Source organism: Schistocerca nitens, chromosome 1 (genome assembly GCF_023898315.1).
Source record: "Schistocerca nitens isolate TAMUIC-IGC-003100 chromosome 1, iqSchNite1.1, whole genome shotgun sequence".
NCBI classification, from domain to species: Eukaryota; Metazoa; Arthropoda; class Insecta; order Orthoptera; family Acrididae; genus Schistocerca; species Schistocerca nitens.
Window position 1 is genome coordinate 948,338,439 of NC_064614.1, and position 22,032 is coordinate 948,360,470.

The window sequence follows — 22,032 nt, forward strand, 5'->3', positions numbered from 1 at the left end:
ACCCAGCAACCTCCTATGCACCTGGCGACTGCAGCCCAGCCCTTGCGCTGCCACACAAATGTGGGACTAACTTTGCTGGTTTCAGATACAGTTTAGCGACACTGCGCGTGAATGTCACGTCTTGTAGCCAATCAAAAGATTTACGTGGTCTGTGATAGATCCACAGGATCACAGAGGCTATTCGAATCCCTCGTCATATAGCACGCCATTGAATCGTCTCCCATAACACAATCGTCTACCATGCCACTGTCACAGAATGGCAGCAGACTTCAGATCATCAGCCACTCGCACCAGCAACAATATCTCATGTATTGGGCTTCTTATTTTAGCACCACACCTCCAGCCCTTCCATCAAGCAGCAGTTCTGCTATACAGCTCCATGTGGCAAAGACTCTGTAACCACTGTGTACAGCTCCAAGTCTTGCACACTGGAACTGGGTCTTGAAGATGTACTCACATAGAACTGCCTCGCCGCAGACATGAGTAAATCTGTATGTATCACTGATTTCCTTCTCTATTTCTGACTACTACTGGATATGGGTAGCTGAGACAGCTGCTGCTCCATCACTGGAGTCATCACTCATGCTCTTCTAGCAGGACAGCACTCCCTCTCAGCGTCTCCTTCAGATGTCGCTCAGTGTCACACTTTGAAGGATGGTCATCATCGTTATCTATAAGACTGCATCTCACATTAAAATCCAAGTACAAGTACTCCACTTTCAGACACATCTGGATTCCCTATGCCTAAAGTAAAATGGCGCCAAATGATGAGCAATCCACATGATGCCAAAGAAATTCATTGTGGCATGGCGCCATCCAAAAATTTATCAGGCATAACAGTCACCTCCACTTGCCTGCTACCATTTCATCTCACCTTCTCAACTCGGTCTCAACAAAGCTTCGACAGTCTTCAAGGAAATGCCTCTGTCACCATAGCCTTCACTTGTCGACAAGGTCAGTAATGTGCCTCCTGGCCATGTGTTTCCCACTGGAACTATGTTCATTCTTGCACCCTCCCCCCTTCCCCCAGTCTCTCCGTGAGTGTTGTTTATACAGTGTGCTACCAGAAACGGAACAGTACAACAGATTACCACCATGCCAGGCCCTGTGTTTGCCACATACTGCACAGGCTAGCACCGGACAAGCTCTATACCACTAAGGCACTGGTCGATGAACTCTTAAAAGCCAGAGTTGTGAGGCTTTTGGACAGCTATGGGTTTCACTCATTAAGTTAGTGCCCAAGAAAGGACTGTACGTTTATGTGGAGACCACAGGGTCCTTAATAATAGTATGATAATTGACAATTACTTGATGCTGAACATTCAGTGTATTACCTACAACCTCGTGGGCCCCTCCACTTACAGCGGCATTGACTAAAAGCAAGCAAACCTGCAGATACTGATGAGTGTGGAAGACTTCCACAACACATCGATTATCATGCTGTTTGGCTTATTCGAGTGCCTGTTTTGCCATACCGCCTCAAAAATGACGTTCAAACCTGGCGGCGACTTATTGATGGTATATTGCTTGAGCTCCCTTTTTGCCACTTAGACTAACACCCTCATTTTTTCGCCAGGTAAGGATATGCATGGATTACATCTTCAAAAAGTTTTAACATGCTTCCTGATAACGATGTCACGATTAATGAAAAAGACTGCCAACTTTAACAAACTGATGTCATCTTTCTTGGAGATGTTAAAAACGCTGGAGGCATTTGTCCTACACCACAGCGAACAGAATACATCCGGCAGCTGCTTCCACTACATAACTTCCAAGAGGTATGTTGATTTCTAGAGATGGTTAATTTCTATCACTGTCGCCTTCCACATGCAGGCATCATTCTGTCACACTCATGGAGATTGTTGAGGGAATTAGACCACCGGTAAACATAAGCTATGGTCGAATCCTTCATACAACATGCCTTTGATCAGCTTAAAGACTACCTTGCACTTTGGCACACCCACCTCCTCATGATCAACTCACTGTTGCGTTTGTTGTGGGTAATTTCGTTATTGGGGCCGTTATTCAGCAGGAAGCGGCAGGTGTATAGCAACCATTTTCTCACATCAACTGACAGCTTCATAGCGTGAGTGGTCTGCCTACAACCATAAACCTCTAGCCGTTTATAAAGCGGTGTGCCAGTTCAAAAATGATGTGAATGGCAAACCACTAGTCATTTACAAGGACCACTGAGACCACTAAGAGAATCAGTCCAAAAATCGTTTAAAGACATATGCCCCAGGCAATTCCAATGTCTGGACTATACTGCATAGTTTGTGACCAATGTCCACCACCTGAAGGGTGTGGACAATGCCGTTGAAGACTATCTCTTATCCACGATCCCACAACTCACCTCAGACTAGACAGATCTTGTGTGACGCGTCACAGGTTCGAACTCGCCTCCTCATCTCCCAGCTGCTTTGGAAGATCATTTTTAATGAGTTGCAAAACTCGCCACATCCCAGCATCCACCTGATGAAGCCCCTCATCACAGCTCGCTCTGTATAGCTAAACGTTAAGAAAGATTGCATAGAATGAACATGGGGGTGCAAGCTACCTTAACAAAGTAAAGTGGGCATCAGGCACAATCATCTCGTGGTCCGTTCGAGGTAGTGAAGGACGTTTCCATCTTGATCTGGTAGGAACCTTTCTCTAAGCCCAAAGACTATCTATATATTCTTCGTTCGCTGAAAGTGTAACACATACCTATTAGCGACATCACAGCAGATTCAACAGCCAGAAGTTTCACTGATACATGAATTTTTTAGTTTGTATGCACGTTAACAATACCCACCGATGAAGTTCGGCAATTTGAATCGGACCTGTTCAGTGAACTATGCAATCTTTGGGGCACTCATCAATATCAGAACCTTGAAACATGTCATGTGTCACAGACGCCTTGAGTGCTGTTAAGTGTGTGCTCGGATCAAAGATTGAAGATTGTACTGTGCTCGATGCAGGAGATGATACAAGAAAGAAGAAATTAAAATACTGAAAGAGAAAGGATTGTCTGGACCTTGATTAAAGAAGTATTAGTGTATAGAATAGTAGGAGAGTTGGAGGATGGAGAAGACAGCAGTTGTTTATTTGTCTGATGGAACAGAAGAGCATGTTGACTATAGTGGATGAACAGACAGTGTTAACAGAAAGCAACGATTACACAAACTTTTGTGCTAGGGAAGGTGAATTCATGAAAGACAGCAAATAACGTAAAAATAATTTTGGACATAGCAATAGAGCATGCTGGCTGTTACTGTGCAGACAGCTCCTGTTCAATTACGATTAATTATGTTCGGATTGTTCTGTAAATTGACTCTAAATTACAACATATTAAGCATTTGTAACTTCATGTTAGCGAGATTTGCATTAGTATCACTGATACTTAGCGGCTCTACTTGAACTGAAACATAGTCTGTGTCTCTTAGTTCAGTATTCAACATTATTGTGTTTTGTAGTTGTGTCTGTATGTTCAGCTGCATAATATTACCACAAGTATTGCTGTGAGCGATGTTTAAGGCTTAATTTCATGTGCTTATTGTGGAAGAATTGTGTTCAGTTGGCTCCTGTATTTAACGCACTTTATTTACGTAATTAGCGTGCTTAGAAATTACAGGAATCGCAAGAAATATGAAAACAGAACTAACATAACTGGAGGAAACAATTCATTGACATACCATAAGAGCAAGAGTCTCACAATCTAGCCAACAACGGGATAATCTAAAATGTAACACTCGAAAACCATGGAATGTCTGCACACCATGGCAAGGAGTAATCACATGTCAGTGCTCCTAGCGGACAGTGTGCAAACTCAGTTGGCACAAGGTAAGAAATCAACTGACCAGCGATGACAGCTCCACGACCGCCTCATACCACATAGTCCCCACAGGGCAGCTGTGCATCGTCTTCGTTGCTTGCCTCAGATGGCGTTCTAGAATCTTACCGGGAAATACACCCTCATCCAGACTGCGTCTGATGTCGTATCTGCGTTGCTGGGGTTCCAGGAGGTGACTGACTGCAGTTGGACGGTGGTATTGTTTGGTGTAGGTGGTAATTGATCATCTAAAGATTCGTCCATGACAAACACTGGTTTAACTCGGTCAATAGGCACAGTGTTTCTTTTGCCATTAACCAAATTGTTCATCATCTTATCTAGTGTTACTCCTAGACAGTGTGATCCAGTACATGGTGACAAGAGTGCAGGCGTGGCGCCATATTTTTGTAGCATGTCATGGTTGCAACACCTTAACTTTTTATGGACGAAAGTGTGCCATGTGGCTTCTCGTTGTGCTGATTGCGGTCACATGTACGAGATTCAGTCTCTCAAATGAACTGTGAACTGCACTGACTGTGATAGGTCAATTGTCCAGGCGCCCAGATCGAAAAACCCGCCTGGCAGGTATAGCATTTCCCATAGAGCAATTCAGTAGGCGATATGTTGGGATATGGTGTGCTGAGGCCAAGCAGAATTAATGGTAGGGGTATAATTCGCTTTTATTCATGAGACACGAGGGCACCTTCTAGGGACCAGTTCCACCATTCGACCATGCCATTGCCACCTGGATGATAAATCCTTGTTATGTGATGTGATCCACTGCAAAATTTGATCAGGTGTCTTCTGTTAGTTGTCTTCTGTCAGATGTCATACGCAGTTGACTTCTGAAGCGACACAAAAGCGGCTCTACCGTCTTGGCAGAGAAATTATCTTTAGAAATAGCTTCTGGCCTGTTTGTGAATCTATCAGCAATGGTTAGCAAACATTTTTGACTTTCTGATTGTACTAGTGGTCCCATGACAATGTGTATGGAGCGAACCTCTCGGTTCTGTAAGGGAATTTGCATACTGGCGGATGAACATCATATGAATCTTTTCTGTGGTGACTATTCGCGGATTTCCGAGACCACTGACGGCAATCCTTTTGTACCTCATGCCACATGTAACGATTAGATATGAGCTTCGTCACCACCATTACTCCGGGATGACACAAATCGTGCAGGTTATGGAATACATGTTTGTACAGTTCTACTGTAATCAACAAGTGAGTTTTTCCGTTGGAGTTGTTGCAATACATCTTAGTGTTTGCATGTGATACGTCAATGAGCATGAGCTGCAGGCCTGCCACAGTATCTTTTAGGCAATCTTGGAGTTCTTAGTTTGACTGCTGTTCTTGAGCCAGATGTGTGAGATTGATTGTCTCCATGATGGCGTTAAATGTCATTGGGTAATTGGACAATAAATTCCAGCTGAATAAACTGCCTTGGAGAGCACTTGACGTTATTCTGGAAGAAGGTGAAGGTCAGAGGTTTGTGGTCCACCTAAATTGTGAATTCTCTTTTCTCCAGCTACGTTTGGAAATATTTCAGGTGCACATAGATCACCAACAATTTTCATTGGTGTGCTCTCCGTTGTTGCTGAGATGGGGACAATTTCTGGGAAAGAAAAGCGAGGAGCTGCCATACCTCGTTAACATACTGTTGCAATGCTGCAAAAATGGCTACCTGGCTAGCGTCAACCACTAGCACGACGAGTCCTTCTAAAGCAGGATGAACAAGAAGCCTCTTCTTGGCCGTCTCGAAGGCATCTATCATTGACTGTAAGCTGACTTTTGTTTTCGGACTGGCCAGACTTGACATAAATGGTTCTCGAAATTCTGCCGCATGTGGCAGATGACAGTAGAAGAAATTGAGCACTGAAAGGAATGTGTGTAAATCTTTGGCTGGGCAAGGAATACTCAAAATGGCTTCAACTTTCTCTGGCAGAGTGCGGATCCTGCTGATAAAACAAGGTGGCACAAAACATTATCTCTGGTTGTTTAAACATGCACTTAGGGATGTTCAAAACCATTTCGTATGCATCAAGGTGCTCAAAAACCTCTGTGTAATACTGTTTCTCTCGTTGTTTCAGCTAGTATCATGTCTAAAGGAAGAAGTTCACTTTACTCACAATGAACAGTAATTTTTCACAAAAATTAAAACATACTTCACACAGCCAGCAAACTCATTTGCCATTGGGGAGCTTCTCATTTAGTATTTTCCGTAATACATAGTAACGAGTATGACGTTAACTGGTCACACATTTGAAGAATGAAAAGGCAGCAACAGTTCCAAAACTACCAAGAATATACCAATGAAAAGTACAGCGGGAGCAATCAACCTTGGATAAGGATTAAAAGAGTATATATTGTTTTTTGGTCTGATGATCTTACTACACTGATGTCATTTTCTCTCTTGTCTTTCTTTTTAATTCAGTCTCCGTATTGGAATTGCCCTTGTCGAACTGTCATCCCTGAATCCTGAAACTAAAATTAATTTCTTTGGCTACAGAGTATTAGGGACCTATTTCAGTGTATATTACAACAACCCATTTGGATAGGCTATTAGTACTGCATGCATGCATTTATAGTGAATATCACTAATATAGCACTGTCCGTTTAATGTTCCAAGATAAGATGTTACATGAGTACTTATCTTGATTTTGGCATCAGCATCTCGGTGATAGCGTCCAATAAAAATGTTGATTAAAATTCGTATCATCCAGATTTGTGAAGCACATAGTTGCCTTTTAACTTTAACAACATCACAATATTATTAACAAGTAGCATCATTGATGTAGCAAAAAACACAAAGATTTAGCACAAAGGTGAAACATTTAAACGCACAATTCTCATAGTAACGAAAGGCAGTTTATATGTGCAGTACATAAGTAGTCTAACAAGAAGTGTTTGAAGTGAAGCGAGTGCTCTGAGGCGAATCTAGTTGTAAATGTCAATCCGTATAGCTTCCAGAAGATTCTAGAAGCTTCAAGGGATCAAATTGGAAATTGAAACAAAACCTGGTTTATGTATTATCAACATTTTATGTGAACAAGTTTCTTTTCACTCTTTCAAAAATCAAAGAAATTAATTACTGGTAAAAGCTAATTTGAAATGTTGGAAAAAAGAAATTTATAGATTTCAAATTATGTCATATATATGAGTACGACAGTATATGAGTATTTTTATCTTTCACGAAATAATGATTTATTTACAATAAATATAAGTCTATTTCTGCAATATAATAACAGTTTTATGTTTGGTAAATTTTCTTGAGTTGTTATGTAAGTTATACTTGGAAAAATATTATATCCACTCATATAAAATGAAGTCTACAGAATTATTAATTTTTATGACCAAAGCCTTTTGCATTGGAAGTTACAAATAATGTTTCAACAAGTTGCGAATTAATTTGGAAAAGTGTAAATTTTTTGTAAATACTTGAGTATAATTTGTTAGTCCAATAGACATGAATACTGTACTTTACAAATGCATTTAGAATAAACATTGCTGAAAGAAGATTACAGTTTTTGTTAAACAGGGGACGATATCACAAACAAGTCTAATTAACATAGCAATCCCACATCTTGGTTTGATAGAATATGATGGTAAAATTCTATAATATAAGGAGCTGCTGCATTAATTCATCTACTAGAAGGGCTACAGCAATAGCAATGGTATTGCTATAGTTGCCCTAAAAAAAACGACTACAGCTTTGAAAGGAGTACAGGCACAGTAACCCTCTTGTCACATTTCCTTTTTTCCCTAACTCCAGTATGAAAGTTGGAAAAGAAATTATGACTATGTTTCAGAGAAAGCATTAGAGGTACACTTATTAAATAATAACACATATCTTTTTGGAGTTTACTGAGGGTAAATAACACTTTTTCTTTTACGTTACCCAAACAACTCTTCAGTAACACATATCTTTTTGGAGTTTACTGAGGGTAAATAACACTTTTTCTTTTATGTTACCCAAACAACTCTTCAGTAATTCATATTTTATCTATTTCATAGTTGGGAAAGTAACAGGAATTATTGTAATGAAACTGAACTTTCATGTCTAGCTTATGCAGCAGCTAATTGAGATGGTGATTGCTCAATCCTTTTAAGTAATTTTTGAACCTGCGCCTTCATTATTGCTTTCCAAAGATTAATTTTATTATGATTTACAATGAAATTCACATACTTTGAGAGGTTCCATGCCTTCTTTTGCATGTCGCCTCTCACTTTCATTAATTTTATTTATGTTTTACGTCATTGCACGGTGGCAACAGGCCGAATACGGTTATTGTAATGAGAGTATTTGTACTGAGAGCTCAAAATATTGACGTCATAAAGCCCTGCTCGAAATAGGAGCGAACGGTCGCTATTGGCGCAAATGATGTTCTCAGACAGTATGGGGGAATTTTGTAATCAGCACTGAATGCTGATTCGCGGTTTTCGAGGATAGTAGGGAGTTGAGCAATGTTGGCTTCGCTCTTGCATTGTGCGGGCGCAGGGATGCGAGATCTGATCTTCGTCGGAGTCGGACGGTCTTGCGACTTTGTTTTGGTAGAACTTAAAATTCTCAGGCAGCCTTCGAGACCAGGGGTTGAAACAGAGTCGCTGTGCTGCAGAACTCGGAGCCTACATCATCAGAACGCTGCTTATCGACGACCTGCTACAGATTTCAGGATTGGTAAAGTATTTTGCGGCTCCGGCATTGTAGGAACTATCAATTTTATACTGAAGTGCTCAACAGCACGCGCATTCACTTTGCTACAAGTCCACCTTGCTTGTTTCTCTATGTGATCCCATTTGAGCTCTCACTACCAATTGTGATATTGCAATGTAGTCGGGAGAGTAATATTTGATTAATTAGGACCTCCAGTCATTATCATCAATCTATTGCATTACAGAAGGTAGGAGCCCTTTGTTCTCAAACCAATCTTATTCTCATAATAGTTCAGCATACCCTATCTTTTAACCTGTTGTTTGTGTTGATAATAATGTGCCTTTATGTTCTGATGTAAAATAAATCTCACTGTAATATTTAATCCGCATATCATTTCATTTATATGTGGAGAATCCCATTTCCTGTTGTTTATCATGATAAAGTTCTCTTTTCTTCTCTGAGTAGATTACGATTTTTATTAAATTATTGTGAGTGTGCACTCCTTATTTTACCAACTAGCAGGGTCCACCATCATTTCCTTTCGTTACCATTGCGTGCGTAATTAATTAGGTAGTAGGTAAGGAAGGGGTCGAATGCATGTATCGTTCTCATACAAAATTCGTCAGAATTAAAGAGGTACAAACTCTTGTCCACCCTGGCACCTTGCAACTTTATTGTTATACTTTGTTAAGTAGTACAGACACATATTACTTTTTCTTTACATAACATTACAATGAGGCAGATTGTTGTGGGATAAAATGCCGGTCCACCCAAGTGTGGGTCACCAAACCTGACTTGAAGGGGGGAAGGGGTGCGAAGAAATGGCCACCACACACACACACACACACACACACACACAGATAATGTGTGTGTGTGTACAGGTTGCTCAAAAAAAAGTCTAATCCTTTGAGAGGTGGTAGTAGTCATCAAAAGAAGGAAAATAAGTCCAGTAAATATGAGTTCAGGAATGCATACTTTCTGCGATAATCACGTGTTCACAAGAGGTGTTCAACATGATGTCCACCATGACAATGCAATCCTCTGCCCTTGAGCGTAAGAAATGACATATCCTTTGAAGTATACCCAGTTGTTGTTGTACCTGCTAGCACATATTGAAGACATGACTCTGTAATGTCTGCACATTGTTGATTGACATATTGTGGACCAATTCCTTCAGGTGTCCCCAAAACCAAAAATCTAGAGAACTGACGTGAGGAGAACGAGCAGTCCAAAGTGTGGGGCCCATAAACCAATCTAACAGTCCTGAAATGTCTGTGTTAGAAGTTTGTGCACATTGTGATGAATGTGTGCTGGACTCCATCAGCACATTTGTATTCATTACTGCAAAGTCTCCAGTAAGGCAGGCAATTAATTTATGAGAAAGTCCAGATACTGTGCCCAGTTAATCTTTGTGGTAACACATATACATGCTGGTTATGGAAATTCACAGCACCATCTCTTGTGAAGCCTGCCTCATCAGCAAATAAAATCTTGGTTATGAACAGTGGATCTGCAGCACACTTCTGCAACAGCCATTGACAAAACTGCTATCTGCTATGATGATCCTGTGGCGTAAGGTCCTCAACGCTCTGTAGATGATATGGGTACAGCAATTGTTCATGGATAAGAGAGTTCCTGGGCAAGAGAGTGAGACACGTTTTCTGCTGCTGATAATCATCCCTGGGGTTTCTTCCACCAAACGTAGCACATGCTTCTCCATGTCAGATGTGTGGACTGTACAGCGCCTTCCACTCTCAGTGCTCCAAGGTGCAAGGGTACCTGTGTCCCTCAGACGCTGGAAAAGTCTGCCAAACAGCTTATCAGAGCGCACTCTGCACTGTGAATATTTTTCAGCATACAGGGCACGGGCTCTCAGGCTGTGTACATTTGCTAAACCATAGCAGAATATGATATCTGCAATTTCACTTGTCGAGTACTAGCCCTCAATGGCTACCAAGTGGTGGGTAAAACACCATGATATGGACCCAGGGTGGACAGTACGGTACAATAAGGCAAACAAAATGACTAAAGTTCACGTAGCTGTGAGAGATTCCAACTACACAACTGACTGCAACAATCACATAATGGTAGGTAGAGTGCTGTGAATAAGACATAATAATACCCTTCCGACACATCAGATGGAGCGCCAATGCAACGACTGTACTAATATCTGTAACCAATAGTAGTGTAGCCCTACCTATAAACACGAGTTTATTTGAGAAAGTATATGTCTCCGGATCCATGTTTATTGGCTGTATTTTGCTTGTTTCGAGGTGTATTATCATCTCTCAAAGTATTCAGCACTGCACCAGAAGATGATGAGGGTGACTCTCATCAAAACGTCATGTAAGTTCAGAATAGCCACCCACATGGTGGTATGAGATTTCACCAGCAATATACGCTATGAAAGTCTGCATTCGCATGAGGAAAGGTGTTTAAACATTAATTTAGAGAAAATGCAATATTTGGTTGCTAGATGAGCGAGTTAGAGTTTGGAGTCGTGAGGTCTTTAGACTGTTAAGATATTTGGAAATCACTGTTAACAAAGATGGAACCAGTAAAAGCGAAATTAAGATTCACATTGGGCAAGATAGGAGAGCAATCAAACGATTAAATCAAGCGTTATAGAGCACAGATATTAGATCAGAAACGAAAAGATAAGGATATTTAAAACAATAGTAGAAAGAATAGCAACATATGGAGCAGAAACATGGGAAGCAGTAACTTATTATCAATGGATACAGAATTCATGCAATGTTGCTGCAGGTTGATGGTAGGGGATAAAATTAAAAATGAAGACGTACATAAAAGAGTGAATTGGGGTTTCAGTGTAATGGGTACAAGCAAAGAATAGTGATTGAGACATATGGGTATGTATGCTGTTTGGGTGTCCTAAGAAGATGGTGGAATAGATTCCAGCTAACAGAAAGAGAAGAGGACACACAAAAACAACAGGTGGTAGGGGGATCAGAAGAGTTACAAAAGAAGGAATTCGAAAGCAGATTGGTGCAAAAATAGGAGACTCTGGAAGCTATGATGCGAGAAACAACTATAATGCTGCATTAAGACACAATAAAAGAAGTGCATTTGAGGCTACATTAATAGAACCTGAATAAATTGTCATCACAGGTACCCATAAATTTTAGATCTTTACATTTATCCACTTCAGGAATGCATTTTGCCAATGGGAAAGTGCTACTAGTTTTCTGTTATTAATCAATCACATTTGTTCATCTACAATGTAAATTACATACAAATAAGTTGTAGCTTTAGACTGGATAGAAAGTACCTCACATACAACATTGGTTAAAAAATTGAAAATCTTGGAATAATTATTTATTCCTTGAATTTACAAAAAATTATGGTTGTATATTGGAAATGTTAGAAAATAATATCATTTTTTAAAATACAAAAATTAACAGTATTTGTTACTATAAAAATGAATATGACTTCATTGCAGTAATTTTTTAGGAAATGAGCAGCAACTGATGACAGTTTTAACAGGAGTGTCTTTTTGTAAAGTACCTGTATGTTGGGTGGAAAACGCTAGAAACAGAATTCTGAACCAAGCTGAAACAAACATACGAGAGGAATCCTCAAATGGTTAGTAAAAGGCATATTTTGTGGAAGCTGGAAGCATGGGAAGATATGTGGACAGATTTCATAGCCATATAATGAGAGGTTGTTCAGGTATGAAAGGTATAGAATCTGAGAAGTATGGGTGTAGTGTCAGCTAGATGTGCTGGTACACATATGAGACTATAGACAAATTAGTAACTGGAGATGAAATGATTAGGTAGTTCATGTCAAATTTGTGTCAAGCATAATTCTTCACTGTGAAGATAGGTAAGGGAAAAATAATAAGTTCATCCAGGATTCGAATGGGGGCGTGTAGACAAATATAAATGCCAAATGGCATGCAAACCATTCGAGGATTTGGAAGAACATTAGAATTTTGGTGGTGTGTAAATCAAGTCATTGGCGTAAGTGACGAAGAGTCAGATTGTGATTTTGCAGGTGTGGAAGATGGTGGAGGAATGCACTCCCATGTTTGGTTGGTCAGTAGTCCTAGTCTATTGTGGGCTTCTTGATGCATAGTTAGTAGATGGAGTTCCCATGTTCTGTTACAAAAAACGATTCAAATGGCTCTAAGCACTGTAGGACTTAACATCTGAGGTCATCAGTCCCCTAGACTTAGAACTATTTAAACCTAACTAACCTAAGGACATCACACAAATCCATGCCCGATGCAGGATTCGAACCTGCGACCATAGCAGAAGCGAAGTTCCGGACTGAAACGACTAGAATCGCTCGGCCACAGCGGCCGGCCCTGTTATGTTACAGCGAGCACTATACTCCATTCACCGAAACAAGAGACGTTCTGTAAACACGGCAAGGCACGTGACCACAGCGCTGCCGTCGAGGGGTGTACAAGGCGGGGCGTCAGAAATTAAAAAATGAACATCGTGTTTTTTATAATTTGGCACCTGAACATGATAAAGTGATCCGAGAACTACCTTCCGACACCTTTTTTTTACATGACATTAAAATTTATTGTCACTGAAAAAGAGAAATATTTAAGCTTTCAGGAAAAGTTGTTTTTTCGCGTTACTCTATATTTATCACGCCTTATCTCCTAAACTGTGTGTTGCACAGCAAAATAATTTTATAATTGCCTTCAGTACTATATGCTGATGACGTCTGCACATTTTCTGCCCAGTAGAGTCAGTAATAGTGAAGAAATAAATTAAAATCTCACTTCTGATGCAGAACTTTTACCAAATCATCATCCGAAATATAGTAAGCGACGAACTTTTTCCCTTTAAAATTTTTGAGGGGGTGTAAGGAGAAAAGTTTCAGAAAAGTTTGAATTTAATTGTTCAGTTTGTTTGAATGCGATGGGTGCAACCGTTTGTCCTTTATGAGCGATGCATTGTGCAGTTCGCAGGCGCAGCGCTCAGTCAGTGTGGCCATCTCAGTTGCAGGTGTGAGCTCGTTAGTGGGTGTTGTACAGCGGCGATTTCAGGATATCTTCAGTTCGTCTGTAAAGAGTCTTGACAGACTAGTTGTTGATTATTAGAGTAAGTATATATGTTTGTAGTCACGCTGAGCATTCACTGTTTATGTGCGCATCCAATAGCATCGCATGGTTACTTATTTTATATATTCACTTATTAGATGAATTTTTGGACATAATAAGTGGGTAATTTCCCCAACCCGAAAAAAAATTAAAAATATTAAGTGTCATGTAATATTTTGTGTAATGTAATATCTTGTATAGACACCTTTTATTAACCTGACAAGTTCCACATCATTACGAAGTGTCATATTCATGATCTATGGAACAAGTACTAAGTTCCCAATGCGAATTCCAATAAGCACGAAATATCAGAGTGGCTAAAATCTAAAAACATCGATTTCGAAGACGGTATGTTGAAGAAAGAACTTTTAGTTATAGTTAAAAATCACAGAACAGCGCACAACGAATATGCAATAGATGAAATGGTGAAGAGTGCAGGGAAAACTGTTCTCAGAATTCCTTCGTACCACTGTGAATTAAACGCCGTCGTGTTAGTGTGGGCCAGAATCAAAGGCTATGTTGCAGCTAAAAACAAAACATACAAAATGCCGGAAGTTAAAGTACTGCCAGAAGAAGCAGTAAGAACAGTGACTGCAGTGGATTGGAACAAGTGCATCCTCCATGTTGTAGAAAAAGTGGAATCTCAAATGTGGAAATTAGACTGCATTATAGAGGAGAGAGAGGAACAGTTTGCTATAAACCTCAATGAAAACATTTCAATTTCGACAGAGTGAACCTTGTTTCGTCATTTATCATTATTATTACTGGTATTGTTATTAAAATTAACAATTAATTGTGTTTGAATGGAGCGTTTTGTTAGCAACCTGAATGATGGCTCTGAGCACTATGTGACTTAACTTCTGAGGTCATCAATCGACTAGAACTTACAACTAATTAAACATAACTAACCGAACGTCATCACACACATCCATGCCCGAGACAGGATTCGAACCTGCGACTGTAACGGTCACTCGGTTCCAGACTGTAGCGCCTAGAACCGCACGGTCACTCCGGCCGGCAACCTGAATGAAAATAAATATGCTTCAACAGAATGAACTCAGTATAACATTATTTTAAGATTATTGTTAAATTTATTTCGTACATTGTTGCCCACGGTCTGCTGTGACAGCTCAGCAGCCAGCCGAACGCCACCAGCTGCAAAGAGTGGGCCAAGGATTTTCCACACTCCTACATATCACGTGAACACCGAATGCTTTCTCTGGACACTGTTTATGTTTCGTCCCAGCTCTCGGTGAATAGACTTTAGTCTAAAGTATTTTAGAATGTTAATTAATTGGATACAGCAACTGTAGTGATGAAGAAGCCATGGGTCAGAATCTATTGGTGGTTCACTCTATAATGACTGCATTGCTCTTTGAAAGGTTTGGAACAATCACATAGGTAAAGTTGGTACCAGACTGCAGTTCATTGGTAGAATACCAAGGAAATGGCCTGAGTCTCTAAAGGAGACTGTGTACAAAACAGTCATGTGATATCATAGAATATTGTTCAAGTGTATGGGATTCGTACCAAATAGGGCTAACAGGAGATATAGAATGGATACAAGATGAGCGGTACAAATCGGCACAGGTCTGTTCGAACTATGGCAGAGTGTCAATATGATGTTGAAAAATCTGAAAAGGCGCCCGTCTGAAGATATATATAAACTGTTCTACAAAGCCCTTCTTAGAAATATTTTAGAACCAACTTTAAGCGATAATTGAGGGTTATATTGGAGTCTCCTACCTATCGATCCTATAAGGATCCCAAGTGCAAGATTAGATAAATTACAGTGCACACAGGGATATTCAAGCAATCATTCTTCCTGCACTCCATACATGAATGGAACAGGCCTAATAACTTGTCTAACTGGACATACCTTATGCCAAAAACTTCATATTGGTTTGTGGAGTAGGGATGTAGATGTAGATCTTGAGGTATCATTGACTGTACTGGGAGATTAACTGCTTGAGGGGGAGTTGAAGGGATCGTTACCATTTCTGGAGGGCGAGATGTAAGGCAGTGTTATCGGCATTTTAGGATGAAATTGACAGTAGAAGAGGATTTTGCAATATTTGCTGGAAGTCCCTTTTCTATTATCTACAGTCTCACTAGGGGAAGGGAGGCTCCTGCCTTTGATTAAAATCGTTAAGTGCATTTAGTGGAATACAAGTAATAGTCTTAATCTTCATGAGATGACGATGCATGTGGGCCTTAGACTTGTATGAATGATGGTGCTGTGGGCTCCTCATAAAATTTTCTAGGCGATGGTTTTGGTTGCATATGGTTGTGGACTAAGTATTTTGTGAATGGAAAGGGGTTAGTATTGGGAAGGGAGAAAAGAAATGTAAGTGATTGGAGGCGAGTAGAATTGCAGCAATGTGGGGAACAGGTTTGCTGGAGCCTTTATTTGAAATGGAAGATGTAGGGTAGGTTATTGTTGATAGGATAGATAGATTTCAGGAATAACAAAATAATTCGCTGTGAAGCTGGTTGCAATTATCTTGGAAGAGAACGTGGTGTGTGTGGAGACGTAAGGAAAGTGGGACATGCTGATAGAAGCGAGACAGCAGGCTCCATTCTCAAGGATAGGGGTACATTGGGGTGCAGAGAGCTGAAACTGCAGGAGACGAAGGACATGCAAAGGTATTACAATTTTCTTCGGAGATGAGTTCTGCATCAGCTGGTACAGGAGGCAGGTTAGCTGAAACTGCCTGAATAGGCCTCAGCATAATCAGTGATACCGATCGACTGCTGTACCATCCTCAGCTGATAAGCAATACTGATGTGGATATGAAGGAGCCTGTTGTCAGCACACTGCTCTCCATGCTGTTGTCAATTTTCGTCACTGAAGCCACTACTTCTCGGTCAAGTAGCTTATCAATTTGCCTCACAAGGGTTGAGTCCATCTGTTTGCCAACAGCTCTTTGCAGACCCAGATATTCACCCACCCAATTGCTAGCCAAGCCCAAGAGCGCTAAAATTCTGTGATCTGCTAGAAACTGATGTTACTGGTGTAGCAACGTGATTGCCAGTGGAGACAGGTAGAGTAGGATAAATGGATACAGAAGTCTAGGCGGAGAACATACATTCATGGATATGAAAGGTATGCAATCATTACATTAACTATTTTGTGTAAAATACAAGACAGGATGCTTTGTGCAGAATAAAAACCTATATGAACAGGATACAGAATAAAAACACTCCCGCCAAACACGTTAGTACACTTTGTTAGACAAATGTAGTGAATTTTGAAAATCTGGTTAACATGAGATGAAAAAAATTCTAAAAAATAAGTTGCTTTCATATATTCTATATGGATGTATATTTGAGTTAAATTCATTGTAGTATGACAAAAAAATCCTACACAATTATAAGATGATCCTTGGATTATTTAATAAATATTTAAAGCTCACTCCTGAGATACACTTAGTTGTTTACATCTGGGTTTCCATAGGCATGAATTTCTTACGAGTGCATCCCCTCCCATCATTCCCCTTACTTTATCATTAGCGTTTTCACACACCTGAGTTGGAAACACTACTTAGGCGACTTTCAAGATGGCGACAAGTGAAATTACTCGTATGGAAGCTGCACAGAATTTAGCCGAGGAGCTTATAGTGACGTTTACGGAAGAAAAACGCAAATACATGTGATGGATACGGATATGGGCATCTTGTAGGAATCGTTTGAGAACATAAAATACACTAATGAGGAAGGTTTGAGACGAGGACGATGTTTAGTTCGAAAATAATTTTGGATTGAATAAAATACATTTTGAAATCTTTTAAAGCCATATTTCAGGCTGTTGTACAAAGTCGAATATAATTATGCATTATGCAGTGCCAGTTCATATTAAATTACAAGCAGCACTGAAATATCTAGTAACTGGAATCACTGCAATATACATGTTGCATTCTGAAAAGTGCTGTCTTTAATTTTTATGTTATCTACAATACACTGAAGGTACAATGGAAAGTAAGGTTTCTGTCTCAACAATTCAGTTTTGTTTTTATTTTCAGAGTTAGTCAAGCTTTTGATAGATCACAGGTGCTGTAAATGTATATTTCTTTTACCCACTTCATTTTGTAAACAAACGTTGTACTACCTCTCAGAACAGACATTATTCAATGCCGCCGCTAATGTGAACGCGTATGTTTATATAAGACTTTAAAGAGGGCCAAGATTACTTTTAAATCCCTAAACCCACAAATAAATTTCCATTTCACCGTAATGTTAATACTCAAAAGCTACAGCAAAAAATTAGTATCATTATATTGAAATAAAAAATACCTGGACAGTGGTATTGACTGTTCTCCAATGAAATTGATCTCAGCTAGTTCACTTCCTTAGTTTCAACAATTTTTAAACCATTTCATCACCCCAAACGATGGTGTAGTGTTAGAAATAAGTGTTTATAAGAAGTTGTTGGATGCTCGAATGATATTCCTATCGCACTGTCTAAGAACATTTTGCAACGTTAAATGTGTTTATTTACTTAGTTGAAGACTGCTAATATTTTGACATGACGCTATCTTTTCCCGCATATTAACAAACGGTTTCAGATATCTGCTGTCGAACTAGAGCAGAATGAGAACAGATCCACCAATCTGCAGTTGCTGATTCTCGTAGGCGAAGGTGGGGGAAGCGACATCGAGAAAAGAAAACGCCTTTCAACTTTCGTAACTTACGCGAAAGTTGATATGACAGTGTGCATGTAGGGTTCTTCTACATGTAAGTTGACTTACGCGAGCGGTGGCGGGGGGGAAGCACGTGTAAGAAATTCTTGCCTGTGGAAACCCTGCTTACCGTGACGTTGAGTGGCATAGATGTAGTTGCTGCATTAAAGTCTTTGGTAGGTTTTCCGAAAAGGAGGGGTTGGGACGTATTTTGTTTCTATATTTATATTTACCACAGTATTAAATGTCTCATCAGACGGGGATACGCGGTAAAATACCATTTTTGATTTTTTAGCATTTACGGAAGTAAACATTCATTCAGAAATATTCATATCTTCTAAAATACAAATCTGAAGATATTTAATACTCACAAATTCGTCATGAATAGTTGATACAAAGTACTGAGTTCAGTTTACCGGTGGTTAAACGTAAGTCGTAATCAGATTGTAATGGATGACTTTGTTACCAAAAAAGACTTGTAACAATTTTCTTGTGTAATTGACTTTCATCTCGTAGTTACAGTACACGATCGAATTGTACTCCAGTGGGCCGGGATCATGGGTTTATTGGATGATTAATTTCGGGCACATGTAGCCGAAGTATGCAAAAATTATTAAAAGCTTTAGGGGAAATATTCACGTGTGTGACCTGAATAGAACTCGTAACGAAAGCCCGTATTGTCAGTTTTCGCGTAGTTTAAACCACACATAGAATGAGTAATTAATTTGTTCAGAGTTTCCAAATATGTATTTTCTGTTGCAGCAAATGACGCCCTCAAAAAGTTTTTTGGAAAATGCAAAGGAGGAAATATTCGTGTATTTAAGGTCTCTATAGAGAATGGTGAGTTAAGTATATTGTTCTCTATAGTGCAATTGTAATGTTTGGAAGTAAATAAATGTTCATTAAAAGCTTAGTCATAATTTTTAAAAGCCCATCCAAGGGAGAGAAAAATAAAGTAATTGGTCAAAATCGCCCATAAACATTAAAAATATTGGCTTGTCACCAAGTCAACAGGAAAACGTTAAGATACTGGAGTCGTCTTCAGATTCTTGTTCTACCATCCTGAGTGATTATTTGTGTATTTGCAGTGCATGGCCTCAAGTGGATACTAAGTTGACTTCAGATACATGACACTTGAGGAATGTATTCATTTGAAGTGTCTTTTTTTTTTTTTCTTACTGCTGTTTTCTTTTTCTACATTCACTATGGTGGAAATTCAGTTGTCTATCGATCCTATTTTGACAATAAATATCAGTGTTACATAACAGCCAGACCATTACAATCAGTCTTTGACCCAGATATTACGTGTATATTGACTCTTAAGGAATATGTGTGGAACTACCTCGAATTTTGTGTTTACTGAAAGCAGCGCTGCAGAAAATGTGACTGAAGTAGCCATAAAGAGCTTCAGCAATTGGGTCACTTCTGGCTTGTGTGGCATGCTGTTAGCTGTTAAATGTGATTATACCATATGTTGGCAGGTTCAATAAAGAGTTAAAATTATATACACATCAGAAACAAGCTGCGCAATCATTAGAACACTGGATGGGCATACTGGTTGAGTGGGTGGTTGTGGCTGATTTATAGCATAGACTGAAGCCTAGGCTTAGTTGGAAGGTAAGCTTCGTTGCAAGTTATTGAAGCCAATGAATGTTGTTTTGAAATAAAGGCTGTGGCAAAAGATTGATCTGTAGGGGTGCTTGCGCTATCCACTTTTACACGATATTTAAGGCACTTTGCTAGGAAGTTAGTTCAGAAAACCTATGTTAGATAATACACAAGTCTACGAACCATATTTTTTTCACATATTATGTACATATATTGTACGCATAAACTACAAGAGACACTACATAACTGTTACTCAAAACCCTTTATGACAATACCAGTTTCGGCATATGCTAGTTTCCTAAAGTTGTTGAAGGCAATAATCCTGGACCATTCCTTTAAAAGGGATGGAGCCAATTTTCTTATCCACCATTGCCCGTTCTGGGATTGTGCTCAATTTCTAGATTACCTCATCAGTAGTGAGGTACAGAACCATGTTTTTCCTTCCATACTACGTACAAAGACATATTGGTAGAGTCATAAATGCTACATCTAATATGTACTGCATTGAACAGAGGTGCTGTGCAACAGTATGCCACCTAGGGATAAAAAAAAGCTAATGATATTGACAATATTAGAAACAGTAAGAAATAGTTCAAATTCCGGGATTACGGAAGTGTCAGATTCCACCCGTCTGCTTCTACCCATGACGTCATAAATATGGCGGAAATGGCTGATCTAAGCGTCTTCAATATGGCGCCAATGATGTCACTACATACACATGCCAACAAACACGAAAATATGTATAAATAAGACAATGTCTCCCTCCTAAAATACAATCAAACCGTGGGAAACTGGGGCGTTTTAGGGAGGGGACAAGCTAAATGTAGCAGTTAAACAAACAAACCGCGATCCATAAACACACAAAATGATGAACAAAAAAAATTACAAAATCTACTGGAATCAGACACTTTCCTTGACCTATATAGGTCAGCTGCACCAGACGATACCAAAACACCAATGCCTACAGCAAAAACTATGAAAATTGGAATCAGACATTTTCCTTGACCACAGCTGACGATACCAAAACACCAATACCTACACATAAAACTATGCAAATTAGAATCGGTCATTTCCCTTGACATATATAGGTCAACCATAACTACTGATACGAAAAAACCAACACCAACTATGGAAAACAAAACCAAAACACCACCACTTCTCCGCCCCTCCCCCCCCCCCCACACACACACACAGCGACATTAAAACCAACAAGACAACATCAACTAACACAACCAACTCATAAACTCTGCACCTTAATGACATATAACACCCTTATGCCATGGGTCAAAGCAGACGGGTGAAATGGAACGCTTCCATTTACCTCAAATTCCAGCATATCGTTAGAATATTTTGGGAATCATTGTTTGCAGAAGCTATTGTTTTGATTTTATGTTTGACACCTGACGTGTAGATGTGACTTATTTCTCAGAGCAGATATCTCTGTGATGGTTATGTGACCACAATGAACAAATATTAAACAATTTAAATTAAGATCAGATAATAAAAGTAAAATACAGTAAATCAAAAATATCTCTACACGGTTAGACAAAAAAAAAAAAGAGAACATATAAATAACAGATTTGTTGTAGTTGATTGTATTGAATACTCCATTCAAACTCTATCAATTCTCTCCCTTTGCATTTTTAACAGAAAATATGTAAATGATTACACATTGTGCCGCACCAATATTCTTTTGAGTGAATACGATTGCATCATGTATTCTGTTTGTTGGAGTATCCAGAAACTTGTGTATATAAAGTCGCTTGTGCCACAAAGCGGTGGTTCCATTTAATTCTTTGGATAACACTTTTGACAGGCTCGGTATAGCTCAGAAGTAAAACTTAGTTTCAAACAAATAACCATAAAATAAAGCAGGGATATGTCATGCTACAAACTTGTTCCTACTGAAATTTACCCCTCAGGGATTCAGCATTCATTGGCTGGATACTGGGTTGGTGATCTGAGGGTTCCTGAACTGGTGACTGGTAACGCCACCAGCCATCTGTCACTCTTAAGCTCTGGGTGTGCTTCAGCGACCACCATGCAGTGCAGTCATGCGGTGATGCAGCAAAACATTGTGTGTCACACGGAATGGGGATCTTGGCTTGACCGGCTGGATTAAGAGGATGGCAAAAACCAATATTAAAAAACCCCTCAGTTTCAAGGTGTTCTGTGTGCTGATGAGATGGATGACTGTTGA

At 39.5% G+C, this 22,032-nt stretch overlaps 1 protein-coding gene across 1 annotated transcript in view; it reads left to right on the plus strand.

The window, feature by feature from the left end:
- The first annotated feature begins 18,400 nt into the window (after positions 1 to 18,400).
- LOC126194446 (twinfilin) overlaps positions 18,401 to 22,032 on the plus strand; it is a 68,303-nt gene continuing 64,671 nt past the window's right edge. The window contains exons 1-2 of the mRNA XM_049932766.1: positions 18,401 to 18,493; positions 18,987 to 19,064. Coding sequence (XP_049788723.1) covers positions 18,469 to 18,493; positions 18,987 to 19,064 — 103 coding nt within the window. The 5' untranslated portion in view covers positions 18,401 to 18,468. The remainder of the gene's footprint in view (positions 18,494 to 18,986; positions 19,065 to 22,032) is intronic.